The 22,298-nt window shown below is 45.5% G+C and overlaps 1 protein-coding gene across 8 annotated transcripts in view; it reads right to left on the bottom strand.

Annotated features, from left to right (window-relative positions):
* Positions 1-296: 296 nt before the first annotated feature.
* Positions 297-22,298, bottom strand: part of LOC137438815 (sodium- and chloride-dependent GABA transporter 3-like) — a 285,952-nt gene continuing 263,950 nt past the window's right edge. For 5 of the 8 annotated variants that reach the window (XM_078767392.1, XM_078767374.1, XM_078767402.1 and 2 more), the window contains 2 exons: positions 2,930-3,097; positions 315-517 (listed from right to left, as the gene is read on the bottom strand). In XM_078767392.1, coding sequence (XP_078623518.1) covers positions 383-517; positions 2,930-3,097 — 303 coding nt within the window. In that variant the 3' untranslated portion in view covers positions 315-382. The other 3 variants (XM_068134240.2, XM_078767385.1, XM_078767407.1) reach the window with 3 other exon arrangements.

The raw sequence follows: 22,298 nt of genomic DNA, 5'->3' as shown, positions 1-22,298 counted from the left end.
ACATCCCAGAAAGAATCTGACAGCCGAAAAAACAGAAATCTTGCGCGGGCGCTACTTTTAATTCACCCTGTATATGTGTATAGATATATTGTATGTATAATTTTCAAATGCTAGATATTGATTGAGCTTCTTCTTTTTTTTAAAGGGACGTGTTTACGGTTATTTTTGTAAATTTTCATTAACTGACCCTTTTTCTGTTTTTCATTTAAGGGCATTATTGTCATATTTATTTCATACTGAACATATTATAGAAATTACAATTTTAAAATGGTAGATATTGGTTGAGTTTTTTTTTTACACGTAAATTTTATTGAGGCATATTTGAAAGAAAAAGAAAAAAATAAAAGCGCTAAACTTCCTGCACTGATGCGGACCAAAGCTCTTAGATATTATGAGATGCTTCTTCAAGTATGTCAGGTGTTGTTACTGAAAGTTCCTCCATCTCGGGCAGGTGTCCCTCGGCCAGGGCCTTGGCATGAGGCAGCGGTAGACTGGAACGTGTCAAAATCGTCAGGCGCTATGGAGACCACAATGAAATTTTGTTATGATTGTTTTGCATGCAAACCACACAATATTATGTCAACTCCTACACCAAGATCTAAATGCTCTTCAGCACTCATTGTTGATATTCAAATCTTCCATAATTCGATATCGAATCCCCTTGAGATATTTAATTTGTGTATGGAGTTACTGCATAACAGCAAAAGGTAGAAGGTTGAGCGAGCCCTGGAATGTGCTGAGATTAAAGCTGAACAAGTTCTTGAAGAGCGACTCAAAATTGGGAGAGTTTATGCTCGATGAGAAAAGAAAATCTACCACCTACAGCATTCACTACCGGGTGAGGCTCAGTTAGGACATTTCGAGTCTTGACCCGGGACTACGCTGGTTTTGACGCAACAGTGTGATGAATAATTAAGAGATGTACGCATGGGAATCCAAGTCCTGAAACGAATTGCATGTTATATAAGTGGAAGGAGTACTCACAAAATTGATCAATTAACACTGAGTCGACGTTGAAGTACTGTGTTGAAGTACTGTGTTGATGTACTGTGCTCGTCAGGCCATTTTTATACTGCACTAGAATTTGTGTTTTAAACCTTCATGATTCGCCCTCCTACTTCAGTTGATGTTCCAAGGGGCTCAAAATGTTTCTCCACAGCCATAAAGGGATAAAAACCTGTCTTTCTGGAAATTCCACTGGAAAATATTCCTAATTCCACTGGAAAATAACTGTTGTGTTTTGGCTCTGAAATAACAATTCGGTCTTTCTGTTAAAAATCTTGGTACTTTAAAACTTTTGACCATAATCAGCAACTTTTATCCCATACGCAAAGCACAAAGGGAGGTTAAGCAATTGGTTTGTCTGTCTACAGATGTCAGTCTATAATCGAGGAAATACTTAATTTTAACCTAATATTTGAACACTAGAGAACACGAATTGGAACATAAATCGGATCACACTAACCTGGAGTTTGGCAATAGTTATGCTCTGAATTTGACAAATTGCATGGAGTCTGGCACCGAGCATGCATGCACACAAAGGAGTGATGTAATAGTTTTAGTCTGCCTGGCAGTCAAATAACAGTTTAAATCGTTCCAAACAGAAAACTGACTGTTTTTAAGGACGTCATAAAGGACCCAAACCGGCACACAGAACAAATATAAGATGACGTTAAAGATGCTGCACCAATGGCGGTAAACTTCCTATAAAACTTTCGGCAGCCTTTAAAGCTTTTATTTTCATTGAATTATATGCTTAAACACCACACAACACAAATTGCCTTGTTGACACTTTCAAACACATCCAGTTTAGCAATACTTGGACAACATTTTGCACCATTTTGACCAACCAATGAAATTTGCTGTGAATGCTCTCAGCAATGGGGAATATCGAGAATCAGACAAAATCGCTGATCTTAGGAAATATAGATTGTGCTCAGAAACACAAAGCAAGAGTTGAAAAGACCTCAATACTTTTTCTCAAGACTGCGCACTGCACAGAGTAAGGCTTTATATGAACTCTCCAGTTTTTTAAAACTGGTTTAACCAGTTTTTTAATGACGGTAGTCCAGTTGAGTTCATCACATACTGAACCCTCCGGCGTCCGTCGTCTGTCGTCGTCGTTGTCTGTCGTCCGTTAACTTTTCGACGTTAACACCCCAGCGTCCACAAATATCAATCGATTCTGATGAAACTTGACATGCAGCATCCTTCCCCAAAGGAACAGGTTGTTATTAGATTTCAGCCCAATCCGTTGAAAAATGGCGGACGTAGGCGACCATTTTGTTTTTGATCATGAAAACGACGTTAACATTCTAGCGTCTACAAAAATTAACAGATTTTGATCAAACTTAGAATGTTTAACCCTTACGACACAAGGTAGGTTGCTATTGCATTCCAAACCGTTCCGTCGCAAAATGACCGCCATATTGTTTTCAGCTCCAAAACGACGTTAAGACTTTAACGTCCACAAATATTTATGGGTTTTGATCAAACTTGATGTGTGAGACTCTTACCACACAAGGTTGGTTGCTATCGCATGTCAACCCGATCTGTCACAAAATGGCCGACATAGGCCGGCATATTTTTTCAGCTCTGAAACGACGTTAACAATCTCGCGTCCACATATATTGACGAATTTTCATCAAACTTGGCATGTGAGACCCGACTTACTTTAAAGTTGTCCAGTGAGTTCAGTTGAGTTCTGCTTCCCTGGAAGCTCTAGTTTGTATTGTCAAACTGTAATATATTGCACAACGAGGCTTAAAAGTTTCATTTTTAGAACTAAAGCCATGAGCAATGACACACATAAGGATTGATCATAATTTCGCTTTCAAGCAGAGGGCCTCATTCTGAACGAATAATTCAAAAATATAATAATGCAAAATTATCACAATGAAAGTTTAAAAAATAACATGTCAGCACTCACCTCTCGTAATGAGCCGTTTGTGGTGAGGACAGCATACAACATCCACAAGGGAATGCATACTACAGATGAAAGTGCCATGCACCAGCCTATTGCGTAGCCCCAGTCTGGATAGATGTAAGTCTTGTATCGGGGTGGTTTATATTTGATAATGGAAAAAAGAAAGATGCCCTGTTGGGAGAGATTTGGGTTTTTGGCTCAGTGAGGTTTGGGAAATTGGGAAGTGACAAATTATACAACTTGAAAAAAAAAATCGAACAAATATATTTCTCCATTCTTCAAAATACACTTCCTTGAGTCATCCCATCCATGGCTCAGAGGTCACGTTTTACAAAATATTCGTATTCTGGTATCTGCCCAAAGACATGTACTGCCGAAGCACGTTCTTGGCAAGGGTTATGCTGGGTGGTTTGCCGTTGCCTTCCAAGCAGTAGATAGGGCAGGAATTTGTAATTTGTTCATAGTGCCAACGATAGCTTGCCCACTCTTCAAGATGGACACAGTGGGATGTTTATAGTCCACCAACTAATGCAAGCAAACAGTACGTCCAGTTTAACGTCCATCCGAGGGACGACACACATTGATGAATCACAATCTCATGTAAAACGCCGGGATGACAGATTATAGCTGGGCCAGGATTCAAACCCAGGCTCGACAAGCTTATTGCTCTCACATCTTGAGAGGTTCTAGCTTTACATATTTCCCTGACAGAGTCGAATCTAAAGCAATCTGACTTGTCATCTCTCCCATTCTGACCTTAAAACCCAATTTGCTTGAATTACTCAGTAATGTTGGCTCTCTTTCCCTTTCTACAGATATTACTTCGATTTCTGCTCCAGAAAACTAGCTACTTTTATACCTCCGCCATGAGCGAGACCATGGAATACTTGATAAGTTACTACGTCACATGATTATCGTGTGACCATTCGCAACTCAAGGTTGGCCGTTATGATGTTTGTTTCTTTCCCTTCACTGCTGAGCTTTGAAATTCTTCACCTTCTCATGTCTTTCCCAACAGTTGTAATCTGTCCTTTCAAAGAGGCAGGTTTTCCAGGTCCTCAAAAACTATTAGATTATTTTTTCCTTCTCTTCACTTCTCCATATCTTTCTTTCTTTGTTTCATTTAAGGCCTGGCCTCAATAAGGATAATGCAATCTGTGACTGTAGCCTTTAAGGTAAAAGAAAGGCTGAGTTAATATAATGGGCGGTAGACTAGGGATATGAGACCAGTCCTTAAATGTGATGGCTGCTTGCAGTCCCTGTCATTTTGCCTGAGTGAACTACCAGACACCGAGGCAGCTCTCTGAAATAGCCAAAGAGATGATAACTCTCACAAGCATATGCTCATTCGAACCAATTGGAACAGAGGAAGAGCAGGAGACACTTGCAGTGGAGTTAGTCATCGCCTAGTTCAGAAGGGAGGATTTGCCATTGGGAAAAATCTGGGTTGGAATGCTCACAGATTGAATCAGTCCCATGGAATCACAGAAATCCCTTGCTGAAGTGTCATGGCTGATGAGAGAGGTACCAACGCCCAGCAAAAGAAATGAACGTTCGATTTTACAAAAGGGCTGCTGTTTTGTTGTTATTGAAACAAGGTCAAATTGGGCTGATCTGGGACAAAATATGTCCTGTGTTAGAGTTGAAACTTAAGGGTATCTCATCACAGTGTCTCCCATATAAAACACAATGTCAGTTTGTGTGTTTGTGCGGATGTCTGACCCCAATCATAGGGGTAGGTTTTAAAGGCCAATCATTTAGCATGAATGTGTGTTCACTACGGTCTATTTTTGAGGATAAAATAAACTCAAAAAACGTTTTCCATAAAAGAGTAAATATGTCTCTTCTATTGGAATTGTAAACGGTTGCTTGCAAACCCAGCCTCAAGGGCGGCGTACAAAAGCGTTTTTTAAACAACAATAAATATAAGGCGCAGGTGGTGAAATTCGCTGAACATGATATGCAACACGCGCAGAGTAAAAAGAGTGTTCATTTACGTATGTATGATGTCTCATAAATAAAAAAGATATAACCACACCTGACTCTAGGCCGAGGCTTCAGACTTTGGCATGCTCACAATGCTGTACCATCGAATAAACTGATCCAATCCCTCATTTTTAATGGAATTTTATACTAGTACCATAATATTGTCACGTGAATCCCTCGGTTAATAATGTTGGATCGCGGATGACCAAACGGCTTTAACTGGAGGTGACGATCAATTACGGATTCGACTATAAAAGCACGGGAGAAAGAAGGAAGAGGAAAAAGTGGCAAGCTGTTACCTGACGCACCGGCGGCAGCCCTCGATCCTGTAGGGAATGAACTCAGAATGGACACAGGATTTGGAATGAAAGAGAAAATAATAGAAGGGTTTATTCAAAATAAATATCTGGACAGGGAAACGCGGTGATAAAACAAAATTCTAGGTTGGGACGTCCCCACTCACAGATTTCGGATACGAGACAAACGGAGAATGAATAAAATAAATGTCCCGTCATGTACTTGTGAATGCGAGCTTATCTGTCTGTATGTGTGATGTCGGTCAGGCTCCGTTCACTTCCGATGTTGGCACGAAACAGGCCTCCGTCCGCCTCATTCATGCCCTGCTAGGCCGGGAGCGACCCGCTCAGTGGCACACCTCGCTCACCCCTCGTCGGTTGCACACGAGATCCCATCCGCTCGCAACACCACACCTCGCTCTAAACACCATTCCAAACACCAAGCACCGCTCCAAGCACCAAGCCAAGAACAACGCGAAGATGACAAACCACCAGGGAAGAACGCCGGGAGTAACGCAGGGAGGAAGAACCAGGGAAGGTGATGACCGAACCACACCGAAGCACAAGCACCCACGCAGAACCCAGAATGCCTGCGAATGAGTCGTTTTGTCCCCCGTAGTCTCACGTCAATTCTGGTGCATTACTAATCCATCCCTCCCTTCTTTCTGGTCTTTCCCACCTTCTGACGTCACCAGTGCTTGTTCTCCAACCAGCGACCCACTTCTAAGTAGTGTTCGGCACCTTCTGCCCTGATTGGCCGAATGTTCGCGCCCTCCGCACTGATTGGCCAAGGTGTCACCGGTCGGTGGCCAATCAGTGCGCCGCTCCCTTCCACCAACCAATCACACGTTCCCTGGGCGTGGCTATTGCTTGCCTGACATGATATTTGATGCCCTTGGTGGCGTTCTGTGCAGCTGCTGCCTGATTGTCCTTCCGGTTTGTTTTATTGTAAGGGAGGGGATTTAATTACTGTGGTGCACTAAGGGATCTATCTACGTTTCTATTTGAATGCGTTGCCATAATGGACACTGGATTGCTCAGAAAGGGAACGACACACGAGGGAATTTACACATAATCCCTGTACTAATTAGCATGCCCCGCCCCCTCATGGCGGGGACACAGATACAACTTGTTCCGACATCCGGGCTACACACAGAACTTAATACAGGTAGAGTCCCTATCACGACAGTCGAGTACCTACCTATGCAGATCTACCTGGGTCTGTATATTCCTCCACCCCCCCCCCCCCCCCCGACATAACACAGCCCCCCCCCCCCCCGGAACCGTAGATCCTGCTAGGTTCACTGCAGGTGCTACCATCCCAGTCTTAACACTTACTGTCTCACACTTAATTAGCCTATGAAATAAAGAAGGAGGGCTGTGGGAAGTGAGCCGGAGCTACCGACCTGTTCTCCTCAACATGCTACTCCCCTTAACAGTCATGCAATCAAATATTTACAATCATTATAACTCTTTGTTCCTGCGGTGGGAGGAAACAAACAACAACACGCAAAAACCTAACTTATCAACAAACTTAACCTTCGCCAAAAATTCAAAAATTTCAAAACTCTAATAAACATTTGTGCAAACCCCTTCCGAAAGACCACATCCCCCCGTGGATGCCACAAGATGCAACCTTACCTGTGGGGCCATCCCAATGCATCCATAAATTTCCACGGGCCCTGTCCAGGTGTTACAGGTGAGTGACATGGCTCAGTGGATTTCGCCCACATTCATTCAACACAAACTCTTAACCATTCATACACATTCCAAAAATCCTTCAGGCACAAAATCATGAGAGCACATAAATAATCACACGTACTTGTTACACCCCCCTGCAGGACCATGGCATATGTGTCATATTCATGTATGCATTCATTTCTCAACTAGGCAGCGGGGAGGTACCGCACAAGCAAGATGGTGGGGGCGCTTCAGGAAGTGGTGCTCACAGTCCAAAAACAAGTCACTTGACTTAAAACTTCATTGCCCCCCCCCCCCTTTACCTCTTGGCCCGTGACAGTCCAACAGCCCTTTCTGCCGTTACCTCTCCGGTGGGGGTCTCCACACACCAGGCTCCGTGGCCTCCTGCTTCAGCGCAGCTACACGGGTTGCCGGGAGTCTCCCTTACCCCAAGCGCCCAAACAGACCCTCCACCGATGAGCTCCAATTTCCAGATACCACTAGCTGCCAGGGATAATTCCCGCAGATGGGGGGGGGGGGGGGGGGTGGCAGGAATTGCTCCTCAGAACTTTATCTGTACCTGCGGACACACACCTTCCCCACCCACAAAATCCGAAAAACACATTTCCTCCCCCGCTGCCATTCAATTCTCAACACTTTGCAAGAGCAGAATTCATACCCTTCCTCCCCTCCATGGTACACGGAATCTTGTGGTGAGGCTGTGGCCCAGAAACAACTTGCCTTCGTCTCCTGGAAAGCAAATCCAACGGAAGGAAATCTCATTTCCTTTCACAAAGCCCGAAACAAGTGTGTGTCCACCCTCAGGAGAGCCAGGAAACAATATCTCTCTGTTCTCAAGACCGAACTCTCTTATCTTTCTCCCTCTTCCAAATCCTGGTGGCGTCTGGTCAAATCTGTTTCTGGTGTTTGTTCCCCCTCCATCCCCTCCCTTACCTCAAACGGCTACACAGCTGACTCCACACGTGAAAAAGCTGAATGCCTCAGCTCTGTGTTTGCCTCTAAATCTTGTGTCCCAAACCTATCCCTCTCTGTACCCACCATACCCAGTCGTACCCAGCTGCTCATGGACTCCGTGTCATTTCCTCCCGACAAGGTGGAAAAGTTTCTGTCAACCCTCGACTCTGATTCTGCAACTGGACCTGATGGCATCAGCCCACGTGTCCTAAAATGCTGTTCTTCCGCTCTTTCACTCCCTCTCTCTGTTCTCTTCACCCTCTCTTTTGCTCAAGGGCAACTGCCATCTGCTTGGAAATCAGCCAACATCACCGCTTTGCACAAAAAGGTGCAAAAACAGATCCTAGCAACTACAGACCAATCAGCCTTCTCCCAATTATCAGCAAAGTCATGGAATCCATCATTGCTTCGGATATGAAATCTTTCCTCTTCTCCAATGGCTTGATCTCTGATCATCAATTTGGTTTCAGACCAGGTCACTCTACTCTGGACATGCTGCTTCTGCTGTCTCAACAATGGATGGAGGTCCTCAATGCCAAACAGGAAATTACAGCTGTCTCCCTCGACATATCACGTGCCTTCGATACGGTCTGGCACCAAGCTCTGCTCACCAAACGCTCCTCCTTTGGTATCCATGGAAATCTCCACGCATGGCTGGTGGACTTCCTCTGTCGTTGTAGTCAACATGTGGCCCTGAATGGGTTTCTCTTATCTCCTCTTCCTGTTCAGGCTGGAGTTCCCCAAGGCAGTGTTCTGGGCCCTGTGCTTTTTCTGGTCTTCATCAATGATCTCTCTGACTCTCTTGAAAATCCTCTCTATCTCTTTGCTGATGACTTCACTGTCTGCCGCTCCATTCCTCATCCCTCGGATCGGCAGTCTGCAGCCTCCTCACTCTCTGCAGACCTGGACAAAATCACAGACTGGGCAAACAAGTGGAACATGTCTTTCAATCCTGACAAATTTCACACTCTTACGATGTCTCTCCGAAAAGACCGACTACACAACCCTCCCATCTACTTTCTGAATAAACCTCCCCAAGAAGTTCTGTCACTCAAAATTTTGGGTCTCACTATCTGCCATGATCTTTCCTGGGAAAACCACATTTCAAATCTGGCCTCCAAAGCCAGTCGCCGACTAGGCATCCTCCGTCGTGCGAAGTCCTTCCTTGGCACACCTGAGCTCCTCACCACGTACAAGGCTTTCATCCGCAGCTCAATGGAATACTGCTCTCCGCTCTGGGCTGGTGCTCCTGCCTCACACCTAGCTCGTCTTCACGCTGTTGAAAGCAAAGCATTCAGAATCATTGGAATCTCCCGCGATGAAGCAAACTCCAAGGGCCTCTCACTCACTCACCGCAGGCAGGTTGGTGGTCTTTCCGTCTTCTACCGACTCCTCTCTGGGCTTGCCCCCCCAGCTCTCTCTGGGCTCTGTCCCGCAAATATTCCTACAGGTCGCACAAGATCTGCCTGCAACCCTCTTATGGTTAAACTGCCAAAATCAAGACTCTCTGCTCACCTTCACTCCTTCATTCCTCTTTTCTCCCGCCTCTGGAACAAACTCCCTCACTCTCTTCAATCCCACTCCACCCTCCAGGTCTTTAAAACAGCTGTTCACCACCATCTCTTATCTTCCCCCATCCAAAACATTGATCTTTTCTATCCCCGATAATTTCACCCCAATTCCACTTTTTGAAATACCAACTTCTGTCTTGGAAGTCCTTGGTGTCCTTGTGTTTTATACTTCTCCCACCCCCCCCCCCCCTTCCCACGCCTCCTCCCCCCAAGCCCTCTCCCTGCTCTTAAATGTTGTGTGCTCTCAAGTGTTTGTGTGCTTCCCATTCTCTTGTCTTCCGCTCCCTCTTTTTATATGTTTTGTTTGTCTGGTTGATTTGTTTGTGAAGTAAATGTCAGCTCTTTCACGAGCCTCGATTCAGTATACAAAAGAAAAAAGAAAAAAAAAGCTCTCTCCGGGCTCTGTCCCCCAAATATTCCTGCAGGTCGCACAAGTTCTGCCTGCAACTCTCTTATGGTTAAACTGCCAAAATCAAGACTCTCTGCTCACCTTGATTCTTTCATTCCTCTTTTTTCCCGCCTCTGGAACAAACTCCCTCACTCTCTTCAATCCCACTCCACCCTCCAGGTCTTTAAAACAGCTGTTCACCACCTTCTCTTATCTTCCCCCCATCCAAAACCTTGATCTTTTCTACCTCCGCTAATTTCACCCCAAATCCACTTTTTTGAGGTGACTTTTGTCTTCTTTCCTGGAAGTCCTTGGTGTCCTTGCGTTTTATACCTATCCTGCCTCTGCCTCCCACACATCTCCCGATGTCCCTGCCCTCAAATGTTGTGTTTGTGTGCTTCCTCCCCTTCTCTCCCCATCTTGTCGACCGCTCCCCTTTTTATATACTTTGTTTGCTTGTTTGTTTGATTTGTTTGTTTGATAAATGTTAGCTCTTTCACGAGCCTCGACTCTGTATACCAAAAAAAAAAGAAAAAAAAAAAAAGATGTTACAAAAAGTTGCCATGGCCTGTTACATGTGAAATCCCATTCACATTTACCCAACACATATTTCCATTTCCAACACAATAATCACCACTCATTCTCAGTTTCCATTCTCTACGGCCACATAAAAACACATAACCACAACACAAAAACAAACGCCACCCACAAGACACTGTGTGGCACACATTCCATTGCCCTCACCGGCCATGTCATCACTCTCACCCGCCCCCAACTCCAAATTACATGTCCCCAATTTAATAAGCAAGTCCTGAAGTCTGGGACAGTACACATCCAAACACTCACCCCAAGTGCAGGTAATTACCAGTTGGTCAGGTCCAAAAGTGCCATCCCCCCACAAAATCCCCAAATTTATCCCATTGGACCAATCAAATTTCAACAAATTACACTTTTGTCCCCACTATACTGGCAGGTATGTGGATCCACATCCAACTGTGAACTGTTCTAAACAACTACCTGTGGCTACAACAGCTCCGCACCTCTACCGTGCAAGGGTCATCGGGACAAGGTGAGCAGTCAAAACGCCAACATGGCTCATGAGTGTCTATCATGGTGTGACCCACCATCCATCTTTCGGCACCCCCCCTGTGAGGAACACGGCTGCACCAGCCCCAGCTGGCCAATGTTGTGAGCACCTGCGGCCAAAAAACCTCACTCACACAACCTCGGCCCTGGGGGAGACGGTCACAGTGCGTGGCATTCCCCTCATGTCACCTACGCCGCCCTCATCCCCCAGTCCACACAACTGCAGTGCCCACCCACACTTGACCACGCCAAGGTCCAGTCGACAGCCATGCTCCTCCAGGAGACTCACCCAGAAGACATGGTCCACACACCTCGGACACCCATAGCACCACGTTGACCCTCAACTCCATCCCCATGACCCCGCGTCCCAAATATCGGCACAGTCGCCCCCGCAACCAGTTGAAAGCTGTGTCCTGCTACCCGGTCAACTTTCATCACAGCCTCCAACACTTTGGTTTAACACACACCTGGATCAATAATGGTGTCACTGATGTCAGTGACCACCATAGCATTTCAAAATTCACCCTTAAATTTACATCTATCCCACAGATTACACATGCCAAACATTTTTCACATTTCACTAATTTCACCAAAGAAGGGTGCTTATCCATACACATGCCAGGCGAGCATGGCCCATATGCTCGGCTGGTTACAAATTCCCGATTCAACAATGGCTCTCTTCCCAGACTGAGAGTCCACAAATAATAATGGAACATCTGCGGAAGGTCATTCTCACACCATCACGTTCCTCAGATGCCCCAATGGTTGTCCAGTAGGCTATGTCCATCCCTGTCCATTCGGTTTGACCCACGTCAATAGATCAGCACAGCATGGCAGGTCACCACATGCTGGCTGTCCCAGAGCCTCAGGGAGAAGGTGTCAGGCAGCATGCACGGGCGGTCACCACATTAGGCCCATGTTGGCCATCCGCGATGCCACCACCAAAGCGCGAACCACAACACCTCCCCCCAAGTGGTCCTCAATATATGCCATCCCAGGCCTGAGAAACCACCTCAGACCCCCCCCACCCCCCCACGGAGGTCTTAACCCCCACTAGGGTCCAGTGACCCTACCGGCTGGAGCCAGCCGTTCCGGCAGCACCCCGATGTACAAGGGACGCCACACTCCACCAGACCCTCCGTGGGGCCCAGGTCGTACCACGACACCCATGGCTGGACCCCACATCCAAATCTCGCCAGCACAGCCCCCCAGCCGGCTGGCATACCCAAATTTTTAAAGGGGCAACTTTTGCCCGAGGCCATCCCCAATGACCTCTCCTCGTCCAAATTCCACATACCGGGGACCAACTCCCTCCATGGCTGCTCCACATCAAATTCCCATTTCCATTTAATTTTAAATATCCTTTTAACAATTTTAGCCTCGTGCATCCAATAACCGCAGCTACAGGTAACAACCCCCCTCAGGTTGTTCTGCCCCTCCCTGCAGCTGCTCCAAATTCGCTACGGGGACCAAATTGTCTGAGGCTCGATCTCCCGACTCTCCAAGGTCCAAATCCAGCACGGAGCCAACACACTCCCCCAACTGGTTATCCAATTTCGGAGCCTCTTGTACCCAATTGTTATGCATGGTGAGGGTCCCCTCAGTCACCTCAACCGCCTCCTCGGACCGACTCACCTCATCCCCCAGGTTCATTTGGAGCTGAGCACCGTCCTCTCCGATGGTACTGTCACAGGTCTCCAGCCGCCAGATCACATCATTTACATTATCATCACAAATCATTTCTGGCCCCCACAGGCCTTACCCAATAAATACCCAGTCTGGTTCCATTACTCGGACCCCCCCCCCCCCCTATTGGTATCCCCTCTTGTACTGCACAACTGCCCTTGTGCTGCACCACTCCAAATTCATCCCCCTGTTGATGTGTTGGGGCATCCACCCAGCCCTGATAACCCTCCAGGCCACCATGTAACAAACATTCCCCATTAAAATTTCCACATTCCCCATTTCCTTCAAAATTTCCATCCCATTATAGTTTAATTGCCATTCCCGGCTCCTGAGCCCCATGCACATCTGAATGGGCCGTACACTCCTCCATTGTCCCATTTAACTCCCCCCGTTCAGATTCGAATTCTGCCACCCTGGGCTTCTCCTGGGCCCCATCGGCACCATTCTTTCGTTCCTCCTCCAACTCACTCGTCCATTCATCAATTTTGTTTTCCATTCGCTCACTCTGAGCATCCATTTTGTTTTCCAGCCCCTTCATGTCTCCCTTCAATTCATTTTTCATTCCCTCCATCCGATCACTCATCGTGTCCATCTTATTACTCTGAGCATTCATGTCAGTTTTTATTTCCCTCATTTGCTTACTCATTCCCTTCATTATCTATCTATAATTCCAGTAATCTCTGTACGTCTGTACGTTTGTACGTCTGTACGTTTGTCTGTGACCGCTGTTTCTCGACAACCACGGGTCCGATATACTTTTAACTTGCCAGGTATATTGCTGGGGACCCGAGGATGTGCCTTTTCAAGGTTTCATATTAATCGGACAATTACTTACCGAGCTATGTCCAAAAAACGATTCAACCAATCAGAGAGCAGCGAACGATCGCGTGTGCCGAACGTGGAGGACACACTCTGCCTCGGATGGCACATTTGAGAGCGTATTCATTTATTTCACGTTTGCAAACTATGTTGGCGTTAAACTATGTTTTAAAACTAATAAAACCGAATTTGCGATTCATTCGCTTTCCTGCGCGTTTGTGCACGCGATGGCGATTTCTTTACCAAACTCCGGAAGCCGTTCGCTTTGGACCAAACCATTGCATGTAAATAGAGGGGGGGGATTGTCACCGTACTCGCAAGCCGTTCGCTTTGGACCAAACCATTTCATGTAAATAGAGGGGGGGGGGATATAATTTTAGATATAGATATAGTACGGGCAATGCCCTAGTGTTTTCAATTGTGGCCATGAAAGCTATTGGGACCGTCTCTACGGCGGGGGTAGCTCCATCACTATGCTACACCCCAACTACCTCTGAACCACTTCCAATGCTATCCACATCTTCCACCCTTTTTTCCATATCGCGTACCTCTTCCATCCATGGAGACGAGGTAGCTTTCCCGCGTGGATTTTACCTCAGAAACCGATTTAGATTAATGACGTGCCGTTCGCGTCTCGCGCACCGATCGACTATTACAATTTATCGCCTCCGACTCTAACACATTTTTCTCCAAATTCACCACACTCTTTGACACAAAATTTATAATAGGGTTCAAATCCCACTCCTTGACAACACTTGTCGCGCGAATCCCTCGGTTAATACCGTAGGATCGCGGATGACCAAAAGGCTTTAACTGGAGGCGACGATCAATTACGGATTCGACTATAAAGCACAGGAGAAAGAAGGAAGAGGAAGAAATGGCAAGCTCTTAGCTGACGCCCTGGCGGTAGCCCTCGACCCTGTATGGAATGAACTCAGAACGGACACGGGATTTGGAATGAAAGATAAAATAATAGAAGGGTTTATTCAAAATAAATATCGGGACAGGGAAACGCGGTGATAAGGCCAAAAAATATATATTGCTGGTCTCTGGTCAGACCAAAGTTCCAGAATTGATGCGGCGATGCGGTTTTTTTTTTCTTTTCTTTTTTTTGAAAAGCATGGATTGCACATATAGAGGTGTTTTTTGTGTCCTCATGCCTTGCGGTCCTCCTCATCTGCTGTGGCGCCGTCCAGAGAGAAATTAAAGACAGCCAATGGGACTTGTCGGCCTTTATTTTTGTAAATAATGAACACAAGCTTAAGTTATTTTAAAATGTATTTATTCTGAAAATCATTAAATTCTTCAAGCATATTATATATAGACTGCCATTTCGTTCTCGAGATCGCCTCGCCGAACCGTCAAACATTCCAATGCGTCCATTGCGTCAACACTGCGCATGCGCAAGTGGTCCAACAGGCCGATGGTCTCCCACGATCTCTTCTCCCAGTCCACCAGATTATCACAGACACTTACAACTTCATGACAAACGAGATGGGATCCAGGCCTAACTAACGAGACCACCAGCAGCTCTCTAGGCCTTCTGGTTGCTTCACACGAACCCGACAAAGAACGTATTCGTTTCAATAAATGACAATATGCAGCCGATAGAGGCCTTGCATCACGTGAGCGTCGTCCATGGCAACCGGTTTCGGCCGCCATATTGGGTGGCGTAACAACATGGCGGGAAAGCTGTCGTTTGATTAGACAGACCTGTCAGTTTATGCCCGTAGCTTGCCCGTTGAGGCGTTTTCGCGGTATTGCGAGAAACTGAGGCTGTCATCTGCCTGTGGACCCGTGTGGACCCACAAGTACGCCACACACACTCCACAGTACACACACACACTCCACATGTACACCACACGTAAACCACACACACTCCACACGTACACCACACACACTCCACACGTACACCACCCACACTCCGCACGTACACAAGTACGCCACACGTACGCCATACGCACTCCACATGTACGTAACCAAATTCCTAATCCTGCTTTTCACTTCGCGAGCGAAGGTAACCACCTCATGAGCCATATTCTCACCTGAGAGCTGCAGGCAAGGCAGCTATGAATCCGTTTTAGTGCGTTGTGTCGTCCGGAAAACGGTAGAATGACAAGCCCGATCCCTTATGAAATTGGGCTGTACACCCGACAGCACAACAACTCTTTACCATCGTGTAGGTGGCAATTTATATGTGAGACGAGTTTCAAATTGCCGCCATTACGTATGGTGGCAGAAGCAATGTTCTGCCACCCAAGTGGTCACGTGACTAAGACGATAACATCACATGCAACTTCCCTATTGGATTCATGACGTCACGGCACACAAAACTACTCATATCTTTGGAACGGCTGGTTAGATTTGGACAAACTAAACGCAGTTTTGTAGGGGAGAACCGTGCGCGAACGTCGATACCAAATTGGAAAAAACAAATTGTTGACGCGCAGGGTCAAAATCGATGCGCGCGCTGACCAGAACCCGGAAATATATATTTCTCGGCCTAAAACTAAATTCTAGGTTGGGACGTCCCCACTCACAGATTTCGGATACAAGACAAAGGGAGAATGAATAAAACAAATGTCCCGTCATGTACTTGTGAATGCGAGCTTATCTGTCTGTATGCGTGATGTCGGTCAGGTTCCATCCGGCTCCGATGTTGGCATGAAGCAGGTGTCCGTCTGCCTCGTTCACGCCCTGCTGGGCCCCGAGCGACCCGCTCAGTGGCATGCCTCGCTCACCCCTCGTCGGTCGTACATGAAGTCCCGTCCGCTCGCAGCACCACGCCTTGCTCCAAACACCAAGCACTGCTCCAAGCACCAAGCCAATAACACCACAAAGACGATGAACCACCAGGGAAGAACGCCAGGAGGAACGCAGGGAGGAAGAACCAGGGAAGATGACAACCCACCATGGAAGAACACTGGGAGGAACGCATGGAGGAAGAACCAGGGAAGATGACAACCCACCAGGGAAGAACACTGGGAAGAACGCAGGGAGGAAGAACCAGAGAAGACAACGACCGAACACACCGAAGCACAAGTGTCGGAAACATGTTTTTATGATGACTTTTTCACTTCTCTAATTAATGTTTGCTTCTAATTTATGCTTGCTTCACAAATGAATATGGAATTAAGCTTTTACAAGGTTCCTCAAATGGCTTTGTTTACTCAAAACTTGCTTCACCAAATGCGGTTGATTACAATTGCTTGCTCTGCTGAAAGTCTCATGCTTCAAGGTCTGGTCGACATCTACAGGGAAAGGTAAGGACTTAAGGGAATGTTTCAAGGCCCCCTCCTACGCTTTGTGGCCATAAATGTTGCAAGGACAGGAAGGGACAAGGGTGGGAGCTGTTTGTCCATCCTTCGCCCCCTTTCCTTCAAGTTGCTGTGAAAGCAGTTTAGCGGAGAACTTTATCTAACTTTTGAAAGTATATAAAGAACACACTTCGTCGAGTTACTTTGAGACGGTCTGGGCGTTATACTGCTTGTTAAGCTGGATATCCCCAACGTCTACCGCAGCTGTGTACGGATTTTAATAAACGCTTGTCTACTCCTTGATTTCTAGTTGTGAATCCTGGTTCGATTCCCGACACAAGCACCGCGCAGAACCCAGAATGCCCGCAAATCAGTCGTTTTGTCCCCCGTAGTCTCACGTCAATTCTGGTGCATTACTAATCCATCCCTGCCTTCTTTCTGGTCTTTACCAACTTCTGACGTCACCAGTGCTTGTTCTCCAACCAGCGACCCACTTCTAAGTAGTGTTCGGCGCCTTCCGCCCTGATTGGGCGAATGTTCACTCCCTCCGCACTGATTGGCCGAGGTGTCACCGGTCGGTGGCCAATCAGTGTGCCGCTCCCTTCCACCAACCAATAACACATTCCCTGGGCGTGGCTATTGCTGGCCTACAAGATTTTGATGCCCATGGTGGCGTTCTGCGCAGCTGCTGCCTGCTTGTCTATCCAGTTTGTTTTATTGTAAGGGAGGGGATCTATCTATGTGTCTATATGAGTGCTGTGGAAGTATAGATCTTTACTTGTAATTGGTTGAGATTGGTGAGTGAACAGGTGGCTCAGAGAATGTCAGGAATTTGGAAAACCTGGAAATCTCTTGTTCACCTTGTCATGGCCCCGGGCTAGAGCACATTCCTAGGCTTTCACTATTGTGAAGCAAATGTAGGGTTGGAGGATCTCCCAGCAGGAGGGGATGGTTGTCAACGCCTGGGGGGACGAGCTGGTGCCGGTGAGGCGAGCGTGGATGACCGAGCAACGTTTGCGGAGAAGGGATTAAGATTAGCGCAGAGAGGATTAAGATTTGTGTGACCATAAAACGTGAACAACGTCCTGGGAGGAACAGACTTGTCACCAGAACCTCTGACGAACGGAACGAGTATGGAACGAGAACAGCGCTGCACAGAGGACCGGCCAAAGGAGAAGAACCAACGACTTGAATGACCAAATTCATTGAGTTATTGTAGTTCCTTGTGATATTTTTTTTTTTTTTTTTTTTTTTTTTGTATACAACATCGAGGCTCGTGAAGGAGCGAACATTTATCACACAGAAAGACAAACCGACAAACCGACACATAACTGACAAACCGACACATAAAACAAAAAGCATCGGGAGCGGTAGACAAGATGGGGAGAGAGGGGGAAGGACACAAACACAACATTTGAGAGCAGGAACCGAGAGACATGGAGACATCGAGAGAACTGTGGGAGGGAGAGGGCTTTGGGGGGGAGGCATGGGAAAGGGGTTGGGAGAGGCATAAAACATATGGACACTGCCAGGACTACCAGGAAAGAAGTTGGAATTACAAACAAGGTGGATCTGTGGTGAATTAGTGGGGGTAGAAAAGATCAAGGTTTTGGATGGGGGAAGATAAGAGATGGTGGTGAACAGCTGTTTTAAAGACCTGGAGGGAGGAGTGGGATTGAAGGGAGTGTGGGAGTTTGTTCCAGAGGCGGGAGAAAAGAGGAATGAAGGAGTGAAGGTGAGCAGAGAGCCGAGATTTTGGCAGTTTAACCATCAGAAGCTTGCTGGCAGATCTTGTGTGACCTGTAGGAATATTTGGGGGACAGAGCACAGAGAGAGCTGGGGGAGCAAGGCCAGAGAGGAGTCGGTAGAAGACAGAAAGACCACCTACCTGCCTGCGGTGAGTGAGTGAAAGGCCCTCAGAGATAGCTTCATCGCGGGAGATTCCAATGATTCTGAATGCTTTGGTTTCAAAAGTGCGAAGGCGAGCTAGGTGTGAGGCAGGAGCACCAGCCCAGAGGGGAGAGCAGTATTCCATTGAGCTGCGGATGAAAGCCTTATATGTGGTGAGGAGCTCAGGTGTGCCTAGGAAGGACTTCGCACGACGAAGGATGCCCAGTCGTTGACTGGCTTTGGAGGCCAGATTTGAAATGTGGTTCCCAGACTTCCCAGAAATGTGGACTTCCCAGAATACATAATTTACACAGGGTAAAGGAATTAATTTATCGTAGTGGATTGTTAACAGCAGCCTGAAAATGTCCTGAGAGGGTGCATCCATGTAATCAGAAATCCCAGATTTGTTTTACAAACAACATTTTGGTAGAGGTCTTGTGTGGACGAGCACTTGCTTGGTAGATAAAAACGGTACTGCATGTTGGCAGCCACTGTTGTGGCCAGTTAGACCAAACAAATTGAGAGGAAATTGTAGTTAAATACGTAATTTACACATGGCTATTTGTAAAAAAAAAAAAAGGAAATTTGTTGAGATGGGAAACATTTTTCGAAGGTTTATTAAAGTGTTATTAAAGTGTTAATGCCTCTCATTGCAAGCGAGCACAAGGGGCTAAGGTGGACGGTCCCACAGAAAATGAGGCTGCACCTGGCAGCCCAGCAGAACATTCAGTGGCAGATAAATGTTAGTCGTGATTTACATTCATTTGAATTACATTTTAACACCCCTTGCATTGATAAACATTGCATTTTCAACATGTAGTATTCCTACTTGGGATAGTGACATTTATTTGCCTACATGACATACAATTACTTATTGATATTAGTACAGCATGAGTGATAATGTATCACAACTACATTCATGATTAGGGGATTTAGTTCGACCCCGGGAGATAGGGGGATCAGGGTAAGACAAATAATCTGATTTATGTTACATATTAAGGGATTTTTCTTTATTTACCTTTTAGGAAGCTTGTTAGTTTGGTATATAATGTTGAATGTCATTGACATATAATTATGTTATAGGTATGAACATATACAAGGGGTAGCTCACATGTTTTACAGATGGCTACAGGTGGGACAAAGGGAAAGACCTTATCAAGACAAGCCGACAAATCAGGGGAAAACAGAGACTTCTACTTCGGATACTCCTTGAAAATGGTAATATTAATCATAGGAATGAGTTCTCTAGTAGTGGGGACTCTGTGTTGCATGCATTATTTTGGGGTAATGAGAGAACAAAACGCAACATTGGTGGCCGACATACAGATATATGATTATGCGGGACGACATAAGCAAAAGAGAAGTTTGATGGAAGATAGGGACACACCTTTAGAACCCGATGGATTACACGGGATTAATACTTTTTTACATTTAGCCCACACAAGGGCTGATATAGCAAATTAAAGTAATTGTTGGATATGCACACAAATGCCGCATTCTAGTGAGAACAGAGTACCATTGGAGGCAGTTCCTTTTGGTTGGGATGAATTATGTAGTCGCTTCCCAAAGAGGTTGGTAGCAACAATACGACCTTATTTCCCAATGGCGATGATGCTCGGGGATGCTAGTTGGGAAAAAGGGGGATATCAATGTGAGGAATTTGCAGACAGTTATAGGCCTAAATATGACAATGAAGTTATGCCCCCTTACGGAACTATTCAACAACAAATGAAAGGGCTCCTATGTTTCATCCGACATCGAACCACAGAGAATAATAAATTTATGGGTAACTCCACCTGCCACCATTATAGTTACGAGTTGGGCTATATGAGATTGCTTGTCCCAGTAAGGGACACTAGCTTAAAGATGATATCTTTGTATTGGGAAGGAACTTGGACAACAGATACTACATGGACCTATAATAATACATATTTTATATGTGGACACAAGGCGTATGTGTATCTCCCACTGACATGGTCAGGATCATGTTTTCTTGGGTTTGTGCTTCCACACATGCGCTTGTTAACAGTCACCAACGCATATCCTGCATTATAGGCAGAAAAGAACTATTAGCATGGGGGAATGGGTTGGAATGGTAATATTTCCATTTTATGGAACCTGGAAGGCAGGACATGAACTACGGCAAATGGCATTGGCTATAGAAACATTGGCAAATAAAACAGCTGGTGGATTGACACAACTTACAAGTGAGCTGGCAGCGGCAAGAACCATGGCATTACAAAATCGTATGGCATTAGATATGCTGTTAGCAGGAAAAGGAGGTACATGTGCAGTCATTGGTACAGATTGTTGTACATACATACCTGATAATTCAGAAGAAATTTATAACATAGCCGATACAATCAGACAAGAGGGAGCAAGATACCATGATTATATAAAAGTGGGTGCCTTTGCATGGTTGGGAAACACATTTGGAGGAGTAGCAGCTAAGATACTACAACACTTGTTTGTTGGTTTAGTAGTTATATTGGCAATTGTTTTAGTGGTGGCTTACTTGAAAGCCTTAGTGACTGTGTGTTTGATTAAGGTAACCAACAACACTATGATAATGCATGAAGTGACAAATGAGGAAAGAAATGTGGAACCACCAGAGGAAGACTTTTATGGCGACATAAATACCGAGATTAAAAGAATGAATCAAGTGATGTTGCAAATGAATACAGTAGAGTTAAGATAAGGGCATAACAAAAATGTTGTGAATTGTGTCAACCGGTGAACTTCTATCACCACAAGTTACACACTGTTTTGGGGGGGAAAAAACAAACAAAACAAAAAAACAGTGGGGTGGAATTATGATACTAGTACATTATGCTTAATTTGTTGGTTTGCAAAATTTGTTGGGAATTAGATATTCCTGTTTGTGATTGTAATCATATACACTCATTATAAATGCATTTATTTTCTTTGAGTAGTGCTAAAATACCTGCATGAGTTAATTTTTGAACTATATTAACCTGAAAGCAATTGTGGATGGTATTCTTAGTTCAGTAGTAAAATACATACCTGATTGAATATTATTTGTGTGACGCATATAAATGAATATAACTTTTTGAAAGTTTAAGGAAAAACAACAAATTGTTGAATGTGAAACTGTCGGAAGATATACATGATTATGCTGATTTCATGGTAAGATGCACCCTATCTGATTCAGTGTGTGTGGAAAGCAGATTCAGATGTGACTGAGTATAAGGATAAGCCGAGATTACATTTTGAAGGGAGTGCTAATGGAATTGGGAAGAAGTTTGAGAAAGAAAATTTGTGGCTAAAAAATAAAGTTAATCTTGGCATACACCCTCCTTCTCAAAGAATGATGAAGACATTCTCCTGTGTAACTTGGAGATGGGTGCTTACCTTCACCAAGGAAATGTATGTGACCATTTGCCTGGATCACACTGCAACATATGAAAGAAAGGCGATCACTTACTCTTGTTCGAAGGCTTCGAACATTCATCACATCAGAAGTTGCAGGACAACAACATTTTACCTGCAGCCTCTACGAAATGCGGGGACATATGCTATTACTTCACCAACTTCCGGGGAACCAGCATGGAGCTGCAAGCAAACGGCTGTGCCTTTTCACAACAGCTGTGCACGATTCTGCTAGTTGCTCCTGGTATGGACCATGGATGACCTGAACACCATGGTCCCAACATCATTGTGGATGCATCTGGCATCCCTGTTCCACATCTTGCTGGCCAATCAACGTCACACCAATAC

This window comes from Myxine glutinosa, chromosome 1 (assembly GCF_964187855.1).
Source record: "Myxine glutinosa chromosome 1, kmMyxGlut1.1, whole genome shotgun sequence".
NCBI classification, from domain to species: Eukaryota; Metazoa; Chordata; class Myxini; order Myxiniformes; family Myxinidae; genus Myxine; species Myxine glutinosa.
The sequence above is the reverse complement of the archived record's forward strand: the minus strand, read 5'-3'. Positions and strand labels throughout refer to the sequence as shown.